General features: G+C 53.9%; 1 protein-coding gene across 1 annotated transcript; it reads left to right on the top strand.

Annotated features, from left to right (window-relative positions):
* The first annotated feature begins 726 nt into the window (after nucleotides 1-726).
* Nucleotides 727-11,032, top strand: TXN2 (thioredoxin 2). Its single transcript, XM_082636158.1, has 4 exons — nucleotides 727-850; nucleotides 1,319-1,581; nucleotides 3,423-3,546; nucleotides 10,399-11,032. The coding sequence occupies exons 2-4, from the start codon at nucleotides 1,319-1,321 to the stop codon at nucleotides 10,510-10,512; spliced, it is 501 nt and encodes a 166-aa protein (XP_082492284.1). The 5' UTR covers nucleotides 727-850; the 3' UTR covers nucleotides 10,513-11,032.
* The last annotated feature ends 667 nt before the right edge of the window (nucleotides 11,033-11,699 follow it).

Raw genomic sequence — 11,699 nt, 5'->3', positions numbered from 1 at the left:
GGCAAGGAGGAAGGAAAAGGCATTGATGTATTCATAGAACAGGTCAGGAATGGTTGTAAGGTAAGGTACAGGGTGCAGGGGAGACAAGGGGTGACTGTGACACCAGCCTGGGACACACAGGTGCCTGGACCCCTGTTGTCCATGACAGTGACAATGGGTATGAAAGCAAGGCCCAGGCCCAAGCAGGTTCACAGGTCACCACACTTTCTGTGGGGCCTCAAAGGCAGGCCCTCCAAGTACTACCACCATCTGGCATCTTGTCCGGGCCCAGTTCCCCAGCATTCCAAAGAGACAAGCTTGAGGAGCCTGGGTGGAGGACAAGCCCAGCCATTTATGTCACGTATTGGGAAACAGAAGCCCCCAGGGGCATGGTGACTTGCCCGAAACCACGAGGTTATACAGTCGCAAGAGACAATGAGACAAAAGGGTGCGATGCTGGCTGACATATACTGCGACAAGAGCTTGCAAACTACAGAACCAGCCCTCCCTCCCGCCCTTCTTCTCCAACAAGTACCTCCCTGTCGCTCCCTCCTCCTTCCCCTCCTCTTCCGGACCCTCCCCTGGGGCCCGCCGGCCTCTTCCGGTCCCTCCCCCTGAGGACCCGCCCCTCTCGCCGGTCCCTCCCCTAAGGGCCCGCCCCTCTTCCGGTCTCTCCCCCCAACAGCCCTTCTCTTCCGATTCCTAACTGAGGCTTCGCTCCACCTCCCGTCACGTTGCAGAAAGGCTTGCTCCAGGTAGCCTGTCCCCGGAAGTGACGCTAAAGGCCCGCCCCTGAGGAAGTGACAACAGGAGTGCCCTTGACCGGTGGGGAGGGCTGCGCTGTGCATGCCTCCGCTCTCGCTGCAGGGAGGTAGGAGGCCCGTGGGGGTGGCGCGAGGTGGTGTCGAGGCGGCTGAGGCACTCTGCCGGCGCGCTCCTGTGCGGGCAGAGACCCTGGGCTGGGGGAACCTGCTATCCGGGTAGCCGGGGTCCCTGGTCCCTGGTGGCGTCCAGTTCCTTCCCCACACACGTTCCTCCTTTTTTAGTTTCCCCCTCCTACCCCGTGCCTCCGTTCCTCCTCGAATTGTTGCGGTTTCTCTTTCCTGATCCTTTGACAGCCACCCTCTTTGTCCTAAATTTCCCATTAAAACACTTTGAAAAAGAGTAATCGATAGAGTAAGGACTTCTCAGACCGCCGTGGGTTCCAACGTTGATTCTCACTTAATAATTGGGTTATTTTGGACATGTCACGATTTACCTGAGCCTCGGAGTTTCCCATATACAACTCTTTTAATGGTGTATTGACTGCCCCTACCCTTCCTGCCTCTTACCCTCACAGATGGCTCAGCGGCTTCTCCTGAGGAGGTTCCTGGCCTCCGTAATCTGCAGGAAGCCCTCTCAGAGTCGGTGGGCGCCCTGTGCCTCCAGGGCCCTGCAGACCCCACAGCGCAGTCCTAATAACCTGACAGGGATACCCAGCCAAGCCCGGTCAATATACACCACCAGAGTCTGTACAACGACCTTTAACATCCAGGATGGACCAGACTTTCAAGACCGAGTTGTCAACAGTGAGACACCAGTGGTTGTGGATTTCCATGCACAGTGAGTCCTGGGAGTTGGCAGAAGACTGGGGTATCACTTGTTCAGGTATTTGTTTATTGAGAGCCTGCTATGTCTCAGTACTCCATTTGATTCTTCTCATACGTAGACTCATTCCAAAGACTGATGAGACCCAATCCCTTCTCTCAAAGATTAAGTATAGTGTGGCAGGAGACAAACTAGTAAACAGTCTTCAGAACTCACTGTGATTGGTGCTGCGAAACACTTATGTTCTGTATCTCACTGCCCGATTGGCCCCGGTCATCTTCAGCTTGGACCAAAGCAGGAAGAATATGACTCCAGCATCATCTGACTTCTGGTGTATACCAGTTCCTGGCCTGTTAGAGAGTTGATTTTATTTTAACATCTTGCCACCTAACCTGGGAAGGGCTGACAAAAAGTTATCAGTGCCGCCGCAGTGGTGCCCAGGCATGCAGGGGATGGGCAGGAGTTTCTTTCCAGTGCTGTGTGAGTTTGTTTTAGGGATATCTAAGTGTCTGTGGCCTTCTGATTGTTGGCCTGGCCTTCTTCATTTCCGGACCTTTGAGGCCTGGCTAGACGCCTGACTCCAAAACTACTGGACAAACCCCTCAGAATGCGGCATCCTGAAAGAAGCCAGCGTAGCCTGAGTTAGAAGTTGGAAGGCCTTTTGCGCAAACCAAACCACTGACAGATTCTTTTGCTTTCTTTCCCATTCTTTCTGTGACTCAGCCTGTTGCCTTGGGCAGGCCATGTGGTGTCCTTCTGCCTCCCTCTCTTCACTTTGATAGGAGATAAGGGCTTGCAGACTGGGTTTTTAGGTGTTGTGAGTTCATTGAAATCTCTGAATGCAAAGGGTTTAAAGGCTGAGAATAAAATAGGAGTCACCAGTCGGGGGTTCGTGAAAGGCAGAGCTGTCCTGCCCTCCTGGTCTGATGAGCATACCGGAGAATGCTTCTAAAATGGATGAAAAGTGGGGTAATGCCTTATCTTCTTCCCCAGAAAGGAAGCAGGGGGTGAGTTTGTTCATTCAGTGCCAGGCACTGTCCTTAGTGGCACATACTTAGAGATGACAGCCTAGGCTTACCACCTAGAGGGGAACACCTGTGTTAGTGTAGTGATGGCAGTTGACACAGGGCCTGGGGGATCACAGAGTAACCTGGGCTAAAAGAAGACACTTGGAACACAACCTTGGATGCAGTCCCAGACCTTGCACAAGTCTTATAACTTGTTTGGGCCTTAGTTTCTTAGGAAGACGTTTTCTTTTCCTTTGCAGGGTTGAGGGTTCTGTGTAGTAAAAGCCGAGAAGGTCCTGGCACAGTGGCTGGCAGTCATAGATACTCCCTAGCTACTGGTTTCCGTTCCCTTAGTTCTGAGTCCGTGAGGTTTTTGAAGTAACTCTGCAGCTTACAAAGCATATTTATCCTCATTGCCTTAATTGATTTCTCATCATAGCTTCTAGATCCAGTCTTGCTTTCAAATGAGGAAACTGAGGCTTCAGAACAATCAGCTGGTTGGCAGGAGCCTGTCTTTGAACCTAAACCTTTTAACTTCAAATCCCATGTTCATCTATATGACAGTGTATTTCCTTTAGATATAGTGAAATAAGTGAAATAACCTTTCTAAGGGTCTTAGGATGAGGCCCGTGTTTTAGAAATCCAGGACCTGTAAAAATTCCCCAGATGCAGAGTCTCCTGGAGTTACCTGGCATGTCAGCATTACAGGTTAATGTCCAGACACTGTAAGCAGAGGTGATGAGGCCAGACAGTCCCTTGGAAAGATGTGGGTCAAGGGAAGGTCCTGGGAAACCGTAGATTGATTGGTGAGCACTTTTGTGACGGGATGCTTCTCCTTCCCCTTCTGAGGTGGTGTGGTCCCTGCAAGATCCTGGGGCCAAGGTTAGAGAAGGTGGTGGCCAAGCAGCATGGAAAGGTGGTGATGGCCAAGGTGGATATTGACGACCACACAGACCTCGCCATAGAGTATGAGGTATGTTTCGGCAGGGGATGGCCACAGGGCAACTGGTGTGGGGATGCTTGGGGCCACAGGATAGCTGGAGACGTCTTGGGAGCCACCAGGGAGTCAGTAAGGGGGTGTCTTGATTCTTTCTAGAGATCTCAGGGGTTCAGAGCACTTCAGATGTGACTCCCTTGGTCCTCTGAGCCTCCTGTCTCTCTTCACCACCTTTAGGCAGTGGGATGTGTGACCCCAAACACCAGGTTTTTCTCAGAATCTTGGGAAATTGATGCCCTCCCTCATTCATGGATTCATCCATCCATCTGTGAGCCCTACGGCGTGCCAGGCGTACATGATTCTGGCGCAACTAAGATGAGCTCCTTGTCCCTGGGGTTGGGGTGGGGGAGTAAAGGGGATAGGGAACGTGTCCCGTTAGAGGGACCCTCTGAGCAGAGCCATGAAGGATGCACAGAGAGGAAGGCAGGGCCGAGAGCACAGCAAACACAAAGACATGAGCTGTTCTGTGTCTGACTGGCTTGTGCATTCCTTCAGCAGACATGTATTCAGAGTCCCTTCAAGGCCAGGGCTCTTACTTGGTGGTGGGGATGTGGCAGTGAACAGAGCTGACAGAATCCCTGCCTTTGTGAGGTCTACATGCTAGTATTTTAGATTGGGCATCCACAAACTTGTTCTCTAAAGGACGAGGTGGTACATGTTTGAGGCTTTGCAGGGCATTGGTCTCCGTTGCAGTACTCACCTGTCTTGTAGCACGAGAGCAGCCGTAGAAAGTATCTAAACAAATGGGCGTGGCCGTGTGCGGATAAAACATTTACGAAAACAGGCAGCGGGCAGCAGGTTTGGCTTGTGGGCCACTGTTCGCTGATCCCTGTTTTAGATAATAAGTGCCGTGGAGAAAAAGAAATCAGGAAGAGGGGGTGGGAGTGCTGGGCACAGGGCTGGGGAGGGTTTCCTTTTTTAAAGGGTGGGCTAGGGAAGGCCTCGCTGAGAAGCTGACAGCTGAGCAAAGACCTGGAGGGAGTAAGGACCGAACCATGCCGCTCTTTGGAAGAGCGATCCAGTGGAGCAGACATCCTTTGCAAAGGCCCTGAGGTCAGGGTCTCACACGTTTGCTCACAGAACCTCAGGGCCTGTGTGCCTGGAGCAGAGCTTGCCAGAGGAGGAGGAGCCGGAGATGCGTGGGATGTGGAGCATCCTCTGGGCCTTGGAGACCACTTCGTAGTTGGAGAAAGGGGAGCGGTCCATTGTGGCTGGACGGCCACGGTGAAGGGCCGAGCAAGCGGTGAGAGGACAGCCAGCTGGGAAAGCCGACTGCCGCCAAATTGGAAGGGGCCTGGATAGCATTATTCCAGAGCCAGGGTCGCCCCTGGTGGCCTGTGGGCCACATCTGGCTCACTAGCTTGATTGGTCTGGCCCTCAAAGTGTTTTTGTTTTTGTTTTAAAATGCTGAATCAGATGCTGTTATTTAAAACTCAGAAGATTTCACGGGAACATCCAGATTTCTGGTTCTCTTGAAATATCTAGATCTGGCCAGAGTGAACCTTCATCCCTCCCTGGTAATAAGTGACTGAAAGAGGTGGTGTCTCTCTTTCTCAGAGTTTGGAAGTCCAGGTTCGACTCTCTCTAGACCAGGCGAAGTAGAGATGCCCATCCTCCAGCCAGTCCCTGTGGCAGGAAGGGGATGGGGGCGGGGGGTGAGAATAGGCTGGCTGCCCTCGGAGCTGGGGCTGGGGGTGGTCACTCAAAGGAAAAGCCGGCTGCCCTGACCAGAGGCAAAGGAAAAAGATGCTGGGCAGGCAGACCCACGGATGACGACTGCAGGTGGTTGGGGGGATATTACCAAAGTAAGACTATCCATGGCACTGGGTGGCCGGGGGCCGCTTACAAGGGCTCGAGGGAAGGAATGAATTGTAGTTTGTTTCTGTTTTTGTTTTCAAAAGCTCTCCCACCGATTGCCCAGTCAAGGGGGTACTTGTCTGACCATTTAGGGGCGCCTAGCTTTCACTGCTTGCCCCTCCCTCCCCCAGAGACCCACGGCAGCTGTGGGAGTGAGGGTGTGGCCTTCTGGTGTGAGCTTAGGGCTGGAGCTTCTGGGCACCCCAGGGTGATGGGCAGGCTCCAGGTGTCTTAGGCTCCCTCCCTCCTGAGCTTCAGCTTCAGCCTCAGGCAGTGGAACTTAGGCCAACACATCCTGAGCACCGGCCGTGTCCCAGCAACTGTAGTAGCTGTAAGGATACAAAAGGAATAACCCAGTTCCTCCAGCTGTGGCCACACGGGTGGCGAGAATCCCCAAGACCACCCCACCTGCATTCCAGGGAGCCTGCATTCCAGGTGGTGTACGGCCGGGCCCCGAAGCCCTGTGGTTAAGCCTGGGAAGTGTGTGGTGGGGGAGAGGTCCTCTTGTGTAGGGTCTTCTCCCTCCGTCCACTGTCCACATAGTACGGCATAATATAGAAATTCCTCAAGGCTGCTGGGCCCACGTCCCCTGGACCCAGCCTCCTGGTTTTGCCAGGCCCTGGGCTGACGTCATTGCAGGGTTTAGGAAGCTCCAGTGGGGATTCTTCCTGACCCCTCCCCAACCCCTTTCCTTCCTTCCTTCCTTCCTTCCTTCACACCTGTTGTTTTGAAGAGAATCTGAGGAAGAAGTTTCAGCTAAGAGATCCGTAGTACCTCCTGGGACAGCTTCCTCCAAAGCTTGACGGCCTTTTCCGAATGGTGGATGGACTTGGAGAAACTGCTTTAAGTTTTTCAGGGAATATAATTCTTCCCAAGCTCTCCTGCCACCCCCAAGCCCAGCACACACCCTCAGGGTGAGTCTCCCTCCTCACACAAGTTCCTCTTCCCCTCCCTCCACACTCTATGCTTCAGTCAACTGTCCACCCTAGAATTTCACCATCTCCCAAAGGAGAGGGAAGGGAAAGCGGCCCGGGGCCTTGGGGTGCCCCCCCCCCCCACTCTGCACCGCCTGGCTTGGCAGAGTGAAGAGCTCTCTGCTCCCCCGTCACCTCAGGTCCTCTGCTGGGTGCCCCCCAGTCGTTCAGACCGTGGGGAGAGAGCAGATCGGGCTGCAGACCTTCACGCTTTCTTCTGGGGCTTCTGCTGCTCGCCTCACACTTGGAGTTTCATCCTTTTATTTCTCATCTTACAGAGAACGCCCTTTAAACAACATTATAAAAACAACCAAGTAGCAATAATCTTAGCATGGAAACAAACCACTGTCAATATTTGGGGTACCTCATTGGAATTTTTTATTTGAATTTTTAATGGTCCATATAACCTCATAGACAGTTCATTGAATAGTATTTCAGTATTGTTGAAATAATGCATAGCTGGAATGCACAGTACTTCCGTCATTACCATATTCCCTTATTTTGAAAGTTCTCTAAATCAGCACTTTCAAACATGAGTATGACCTGGGATATTGTTTAAAAGCAGATTATGATACAGTGGGTCCAAGAAGGGTCCAAGATTCTGCATTTCTAATAAGCTTCCAGGTGATGCCACTGCTGGGAGTCCAGGACCCAGCATCGAGGAGCAAAAACCCTGAAGCTCTGGGCCAGCCTAGGGGAGGCGCCGTCAGCAAGTGGGTTTGGACAAGTGGATAATGACTCGTATCCACCGTTACCGTCTCATACAGAAGAGTTTCACCATCCTAAAATCCTCTCTTATTGACCTTTTCCTCCCTTCTCCGCCTGAACTCCTGGCAACCACTGATCTTTTTACTATCTCCGTAGTTTTGCCTTCTCTAGGATGTCATATAGTTGGACTTGATTCTTTCAGTCATAGTTTTTCCGAGAACCCTCCTGTATCCAGAAGCTTCTACAAAGCATTTGGCCCTTCTCGTTTGAAGCCTGAGATCCTTTTAATGCTTCCCCCCACATCCTTCCCTGCCCTGCTGGGACTCAATGTTTTTATCTCCAATCCCTTGCTCTTGGGCCGAGGTATAGCACAGTTTGATGTCACGACAGCAAAGTCACACAGATCTTGTTTCAAATTCCAGCCCTATCGCTTAGTCACTCAGCCTTTGAGCCTCAGTCTTCTCATCTGTAAAACGAGCCCACCTTGAGGCAGGAGTTGATGAGCCAGCACACACAAATGGTCCGGGTTGTCCCTGACACCTAAAAAGCACCAGTATGTGGCTGCCGGGGTGACAGTGACCTTTTCCTTTGTGTTCTGCAATTGGCTGAGGAGGAGGTCACCAGTCTCCTGTGACAACTAGCACTGTGCCGGTCTGCCTGTCCCTCAGGAGGTCCTTCGCATTTCCCAAATGGAGGAAATTGGGGTGAGACGGGAGAAGACCAGGCAGGGACACCAAGCTCAGTGGCAGTGTGGGCTGGGGGGCTGCAGGTTGGTGGGAAGACACACACGCACACACGCACACACGCACACCCCTACCCCTCCTGAGTTCCCAGGGCCTTTAGCCAAGCATGGAAGCCTCCAGGTGGCTTCACGAGCAGGAGCTCAGCGCATCTTAGCACATCTTTTCATCTCTTCTCCGGCCTCTTGGTTCCCTCAGTGGCACCAGAATTGAGAGGGGAGCTGAATTCTCGCTCCACCACGATCCCCTTACACTTCCATCGCCTTTCCAGAAGAATGTGCCAGGGACCTATGTGCTTCCATTTAAGGCAGTCTTTACAAGCACCAGCCCTTCCAGATTTGTGAGCCGAACTCAGGGTCAGCAAAGCCACATCCTCCTCCTTGGGGGTAGGGGAAGTCCAATCACAACCCAGGTATCCCTGCAGTGTCCTAGAAGATCCAGCTTCTGGCAAGCCCATGACTCTGTGTGTGTGTCTGTCTGTCTGTCTGTCTGTCTGTGTGTCTAGGCTCAAACGTCAAAGAACTCCCTTGATCAGTAATGACTAGATTTTGGTTGTCATGAAAATACAGTTGCAGCGTGTGCTGTACACCCAACTACAGCATGGTCTGTGCGTGTGTAAGCACACGTGTGAGTTCACACAAATGCGATTGTAAAGGGAATCATCTAGAATTCTGGAGAAAAACTGAGTCTACTCCAAGCCACCTCAGTGAGCACAGCGTCCTGCTTAGAGGGAGGACGGTACAAACAATTAGACCACTGCTCAGACACTGAGATACAGTTTTACCTCAGTTAAAGAAGCACAGGACGGCATGGGATCCAGCGTGGGCGAAGTGGAGCACTTAGTGCCTGAGCCTTGGGCCTCAGTTCAGAGCTGCCGGATGTGAGGCCGCTGCCTCCACAGACCAGTAGAGGGCGCAGGAGACTGCATGTGCGGGCCCGGGGGCGCCTCCAGGGACTGCATCCTGGAAGGAACCTTTCTGGGCCTGCAGCCGGGGCAGCCATGTGCTCAGCCTCGCGCTTCACGCTATCACACGTGCCAGGGGCGCGAAGGACGGATCCAGTGGTGGCGCCATGAGCAGGGGCACACGTGGTGGTCAGCCCACCACCAGATGGGTCTGCCTGCACATTGCCTCTGGGAAGTATGTCAGCTGCCACCAACAGCAGCCCCAGGACAGCCCTTGAGGGGACCTGAAGGCACTAACAGGGACAGGGACTCTTGTCATCTTACCTGCTGTGTTTGTCCCCAAAGCCCACTAGAAGAGAGGTGCACAGCTTGCCACATACTGAGATTGGGCCTGTCTGGCCCGCGCTTCTGTTTTGTAACTGACACGTGCACAGTCAGAACGTTCCAAATCTTAGGTCTGGCTTCCCAGGGTGACTCATGGGCAGGACAGCACTCAGGACACGTGAAGAACTGGTACGTTTGTAGAAATCACCGTTGTTACTTTGTAGTTAACTTGTATGTAAGAAAAGTCTGTTTATATGGTTTTTTCAAACGCCGACAATGCCAGGTGGGGAGCCCAGGCAGCAGAATGCGCGCTGCCAGAGCAGGTCTTGGGCCTCATTTATGTACCACGTGATCTCTACAGGTCCCCTGGGGGACCTTGAGAAAATGCTTCACAGGCCAAGAATGTCCAACCCCCCTAATAAATAAATATAGGCTCACAAGGCTGAGCCCCTCCGCCCACACTGCCCAGTGTGTCAGTGAATTTCTGGAGCCTGTTAACCATCGTGGCGTGGAGCTGAAAGAGGTTGCGCGGGGCCCTGGGTTTTCCTTTTGTGACGTGCCCTCTGTGGCCTTCATTTGTTGAGTGCCCACTGTGTGCTGGGCACCGTGCCAGGTGCAGGGCGCTGTGCTAAGACTTGCAGAAATTAGCCCGTTCAGCCCCCATGCCCGCTAATATAAGTCCCGGTAGTATCTCCATTTGCTGATGAGAACACTGACACTTAGAGTGATGAAATGGCTCGCCCAGAATGGCCTGAGATTGGCTCAGCCGGCCCCAGAGCCTGAGCTCCCGACCACTCAGCTTTATATCCAAATCTTTAATCCCTGTCCTAGACCTGCACCGTAGAAACTCATCCCCATTTCACAGAAGAGGGCACCAAGGCTCTGAAGGTGGCGTGACCCAGCCAAGGCGCCCAGCTAATGAGTGGCAAGGCCAGGATTCCGATTCTCCTGGTCCGCGTGTGCCAGGCCGCCCCTCGGGGCGGTTCTCTTAGCCCCTCAGCTCCTCCCTGCCCACAGCCCTGGCCTGCAGCTGCACGGGTTATTTTAATCTCCTGTCATTCCAGCCAAACCACTGGGACAGTGAGTCAGGCACACAGTTGGGGGAGGAAGGGTGCTGCTGGGAGCCCACAGTGGAAAAGTTCCTCCAGGTCCGGACCTGCAGGCCCTGCTGTACCCCTGCGCAAAGGGAAGGGGGCCCACCTGCGGCTCTGGGCAGTCACTGCCCTGCATGAGTCACCAGCCCTCTCCCCAAAGCTTGGGAATAACGGTCAAGAAGAGCTCACCTCGGAGTGACCTGGCCTCCTTTGTCCCCTCCACCTAGGTGTCAGCTGTGCCCACCGTGCTGGCCATCAAGAATGGAGACGTGGTGGACAAGTTTGTGGGCATCAAAGATGAGGACCAGCTGGAGGCCTTCCTGAAGAAGCTGATTGGCTGACAAGCAGGGGAGCGTCCTGACTGCCCCCGCCCACCTGGGCCCCGTGTTCCCGTGGGGACCCCGGTAGAACTCACAGCCCTTCTGTGCCGGCCCTTCCCGCCTCCTCCCTCTGTCTGGCCCCTGTGGGCCCGTGCTTTGGAGACCAGGCCTCCAAACACAGGAGCCTCAAGTGCTCCCAACCCGGCTGACGGCCAGGGTGGCTGCCCAAGGAGCAGTGCCGCCGCCGAGCTGGGACAGATGTCTCCCCACCCACTCTGTCGGCTCCCTCTAGGGCTTGTCGCCATGCTTCTGGGATGCTGGGGCAGAGTCCCGGGGCCAGCCTGCAGTGACAGCTTGGTCTCCCTGCTCCCCTCTGACCTGAACCCTGGTGCCTGGCTCATCTGCCTCCTACATTTTTCTTTCCTGCTGCTGTTTTGTAAAAAGAAGAAGGAAAAAAGAAACCCAAACAAGTGAGAGTAATATACATAATTCCTTCATTTTTTGTAGGTCTGTAATAAAGAACTTTATGTGATCCCCTCTACCACCCGCTGTGAAGAACAGACCCTGGGCCCTGCACTAGCTTACCGTGTCCACCCCCACCCCCCACCCCCCAAAGAGCCACCTCCCTGTTTCCTCCCAGGCGCCGGGGCAGCGGACGTGTGTTGGGCTGGGGGCATCCTGCAAACCCTTGCCTCTGAAAGGCTCGAGACACTACCCTCCTTTACCATTAGCTGGCTCTTCGAGCAGGAGGCTTCACTGAAAGAACTGGACCAATAAAACTAGGGTTTGCACTGTCGACAGCTTCCATTCTGTCTGGGCCCTGGGAGCACCGTGGCCCCTTGCCAGGCTCTGCCCCTGTCTTCTCCTCTGACTCCCACCACCCTCTTGCCCTCGACCAGCCCCTCCTGTGACTAATACCGGTTTCAGTGGTGGCCACTGTTCTGAGGACGCCTTTACATACAAGTAAGGCAGAGGCGTGTTTGTTGTTACCATTATGCACGTGAGGACACAGAGGCTGTCAGGGTGCAGAGCCCAGGTTTCTACCCAGAGCTGGTTGCCTCTGCAGCCTGAGCTCTTATAACTGATCCTCGGGGGGCCTCTCCTGCTGATGGGCCCACACTCCTGCAGAAGCCTGGCCTGCCCCTCTCGCCACCCCAGCCCATTGGGAGGTGGGCTGTCCTTCCTGTGTGTGTGTGCACAGGAACTCC

Source organism: Mesoplodon mirus (genome assembly GCF_964341445.2).
Source record: "Mesoplodon mirus genome assembly, chromosome: 11".
NCBI lineage: Eukaryota > Metazoa > Chordata > Mammalia > Artiodactyla > Ziphiidae > Mesoplodon > Mesoplodon mirus.
This window is presented reverse-complemented; position numbering and strand designations above follow the sequence as displayed.

Bases quoted from the DNA above. Each gene is read 5' to 3' on its own strand.
- TXN2 (XM_082636158.1), top strand. From the start codon at position 1,319: ATGGCTCAGCGGCTTCTCCTGAGGAGGTTCCTGGCCTCCGTAATCTGC. The intron at 1,582-3,422 runs GTGAGTCCTGGG...TCCCCTTCTGAG, and splicing joins GTTGTGGATTTCCATGCACA to GTGGTGTGGTCCCTGCAAGA. The intron at 3,547-10,398 runs GTATGTTTCGGC...CCCTCCACCTAG, and splicing joins ACCTCGCCATAGAGTATGAG to GTGTCAGCTGTGCCCACCGT.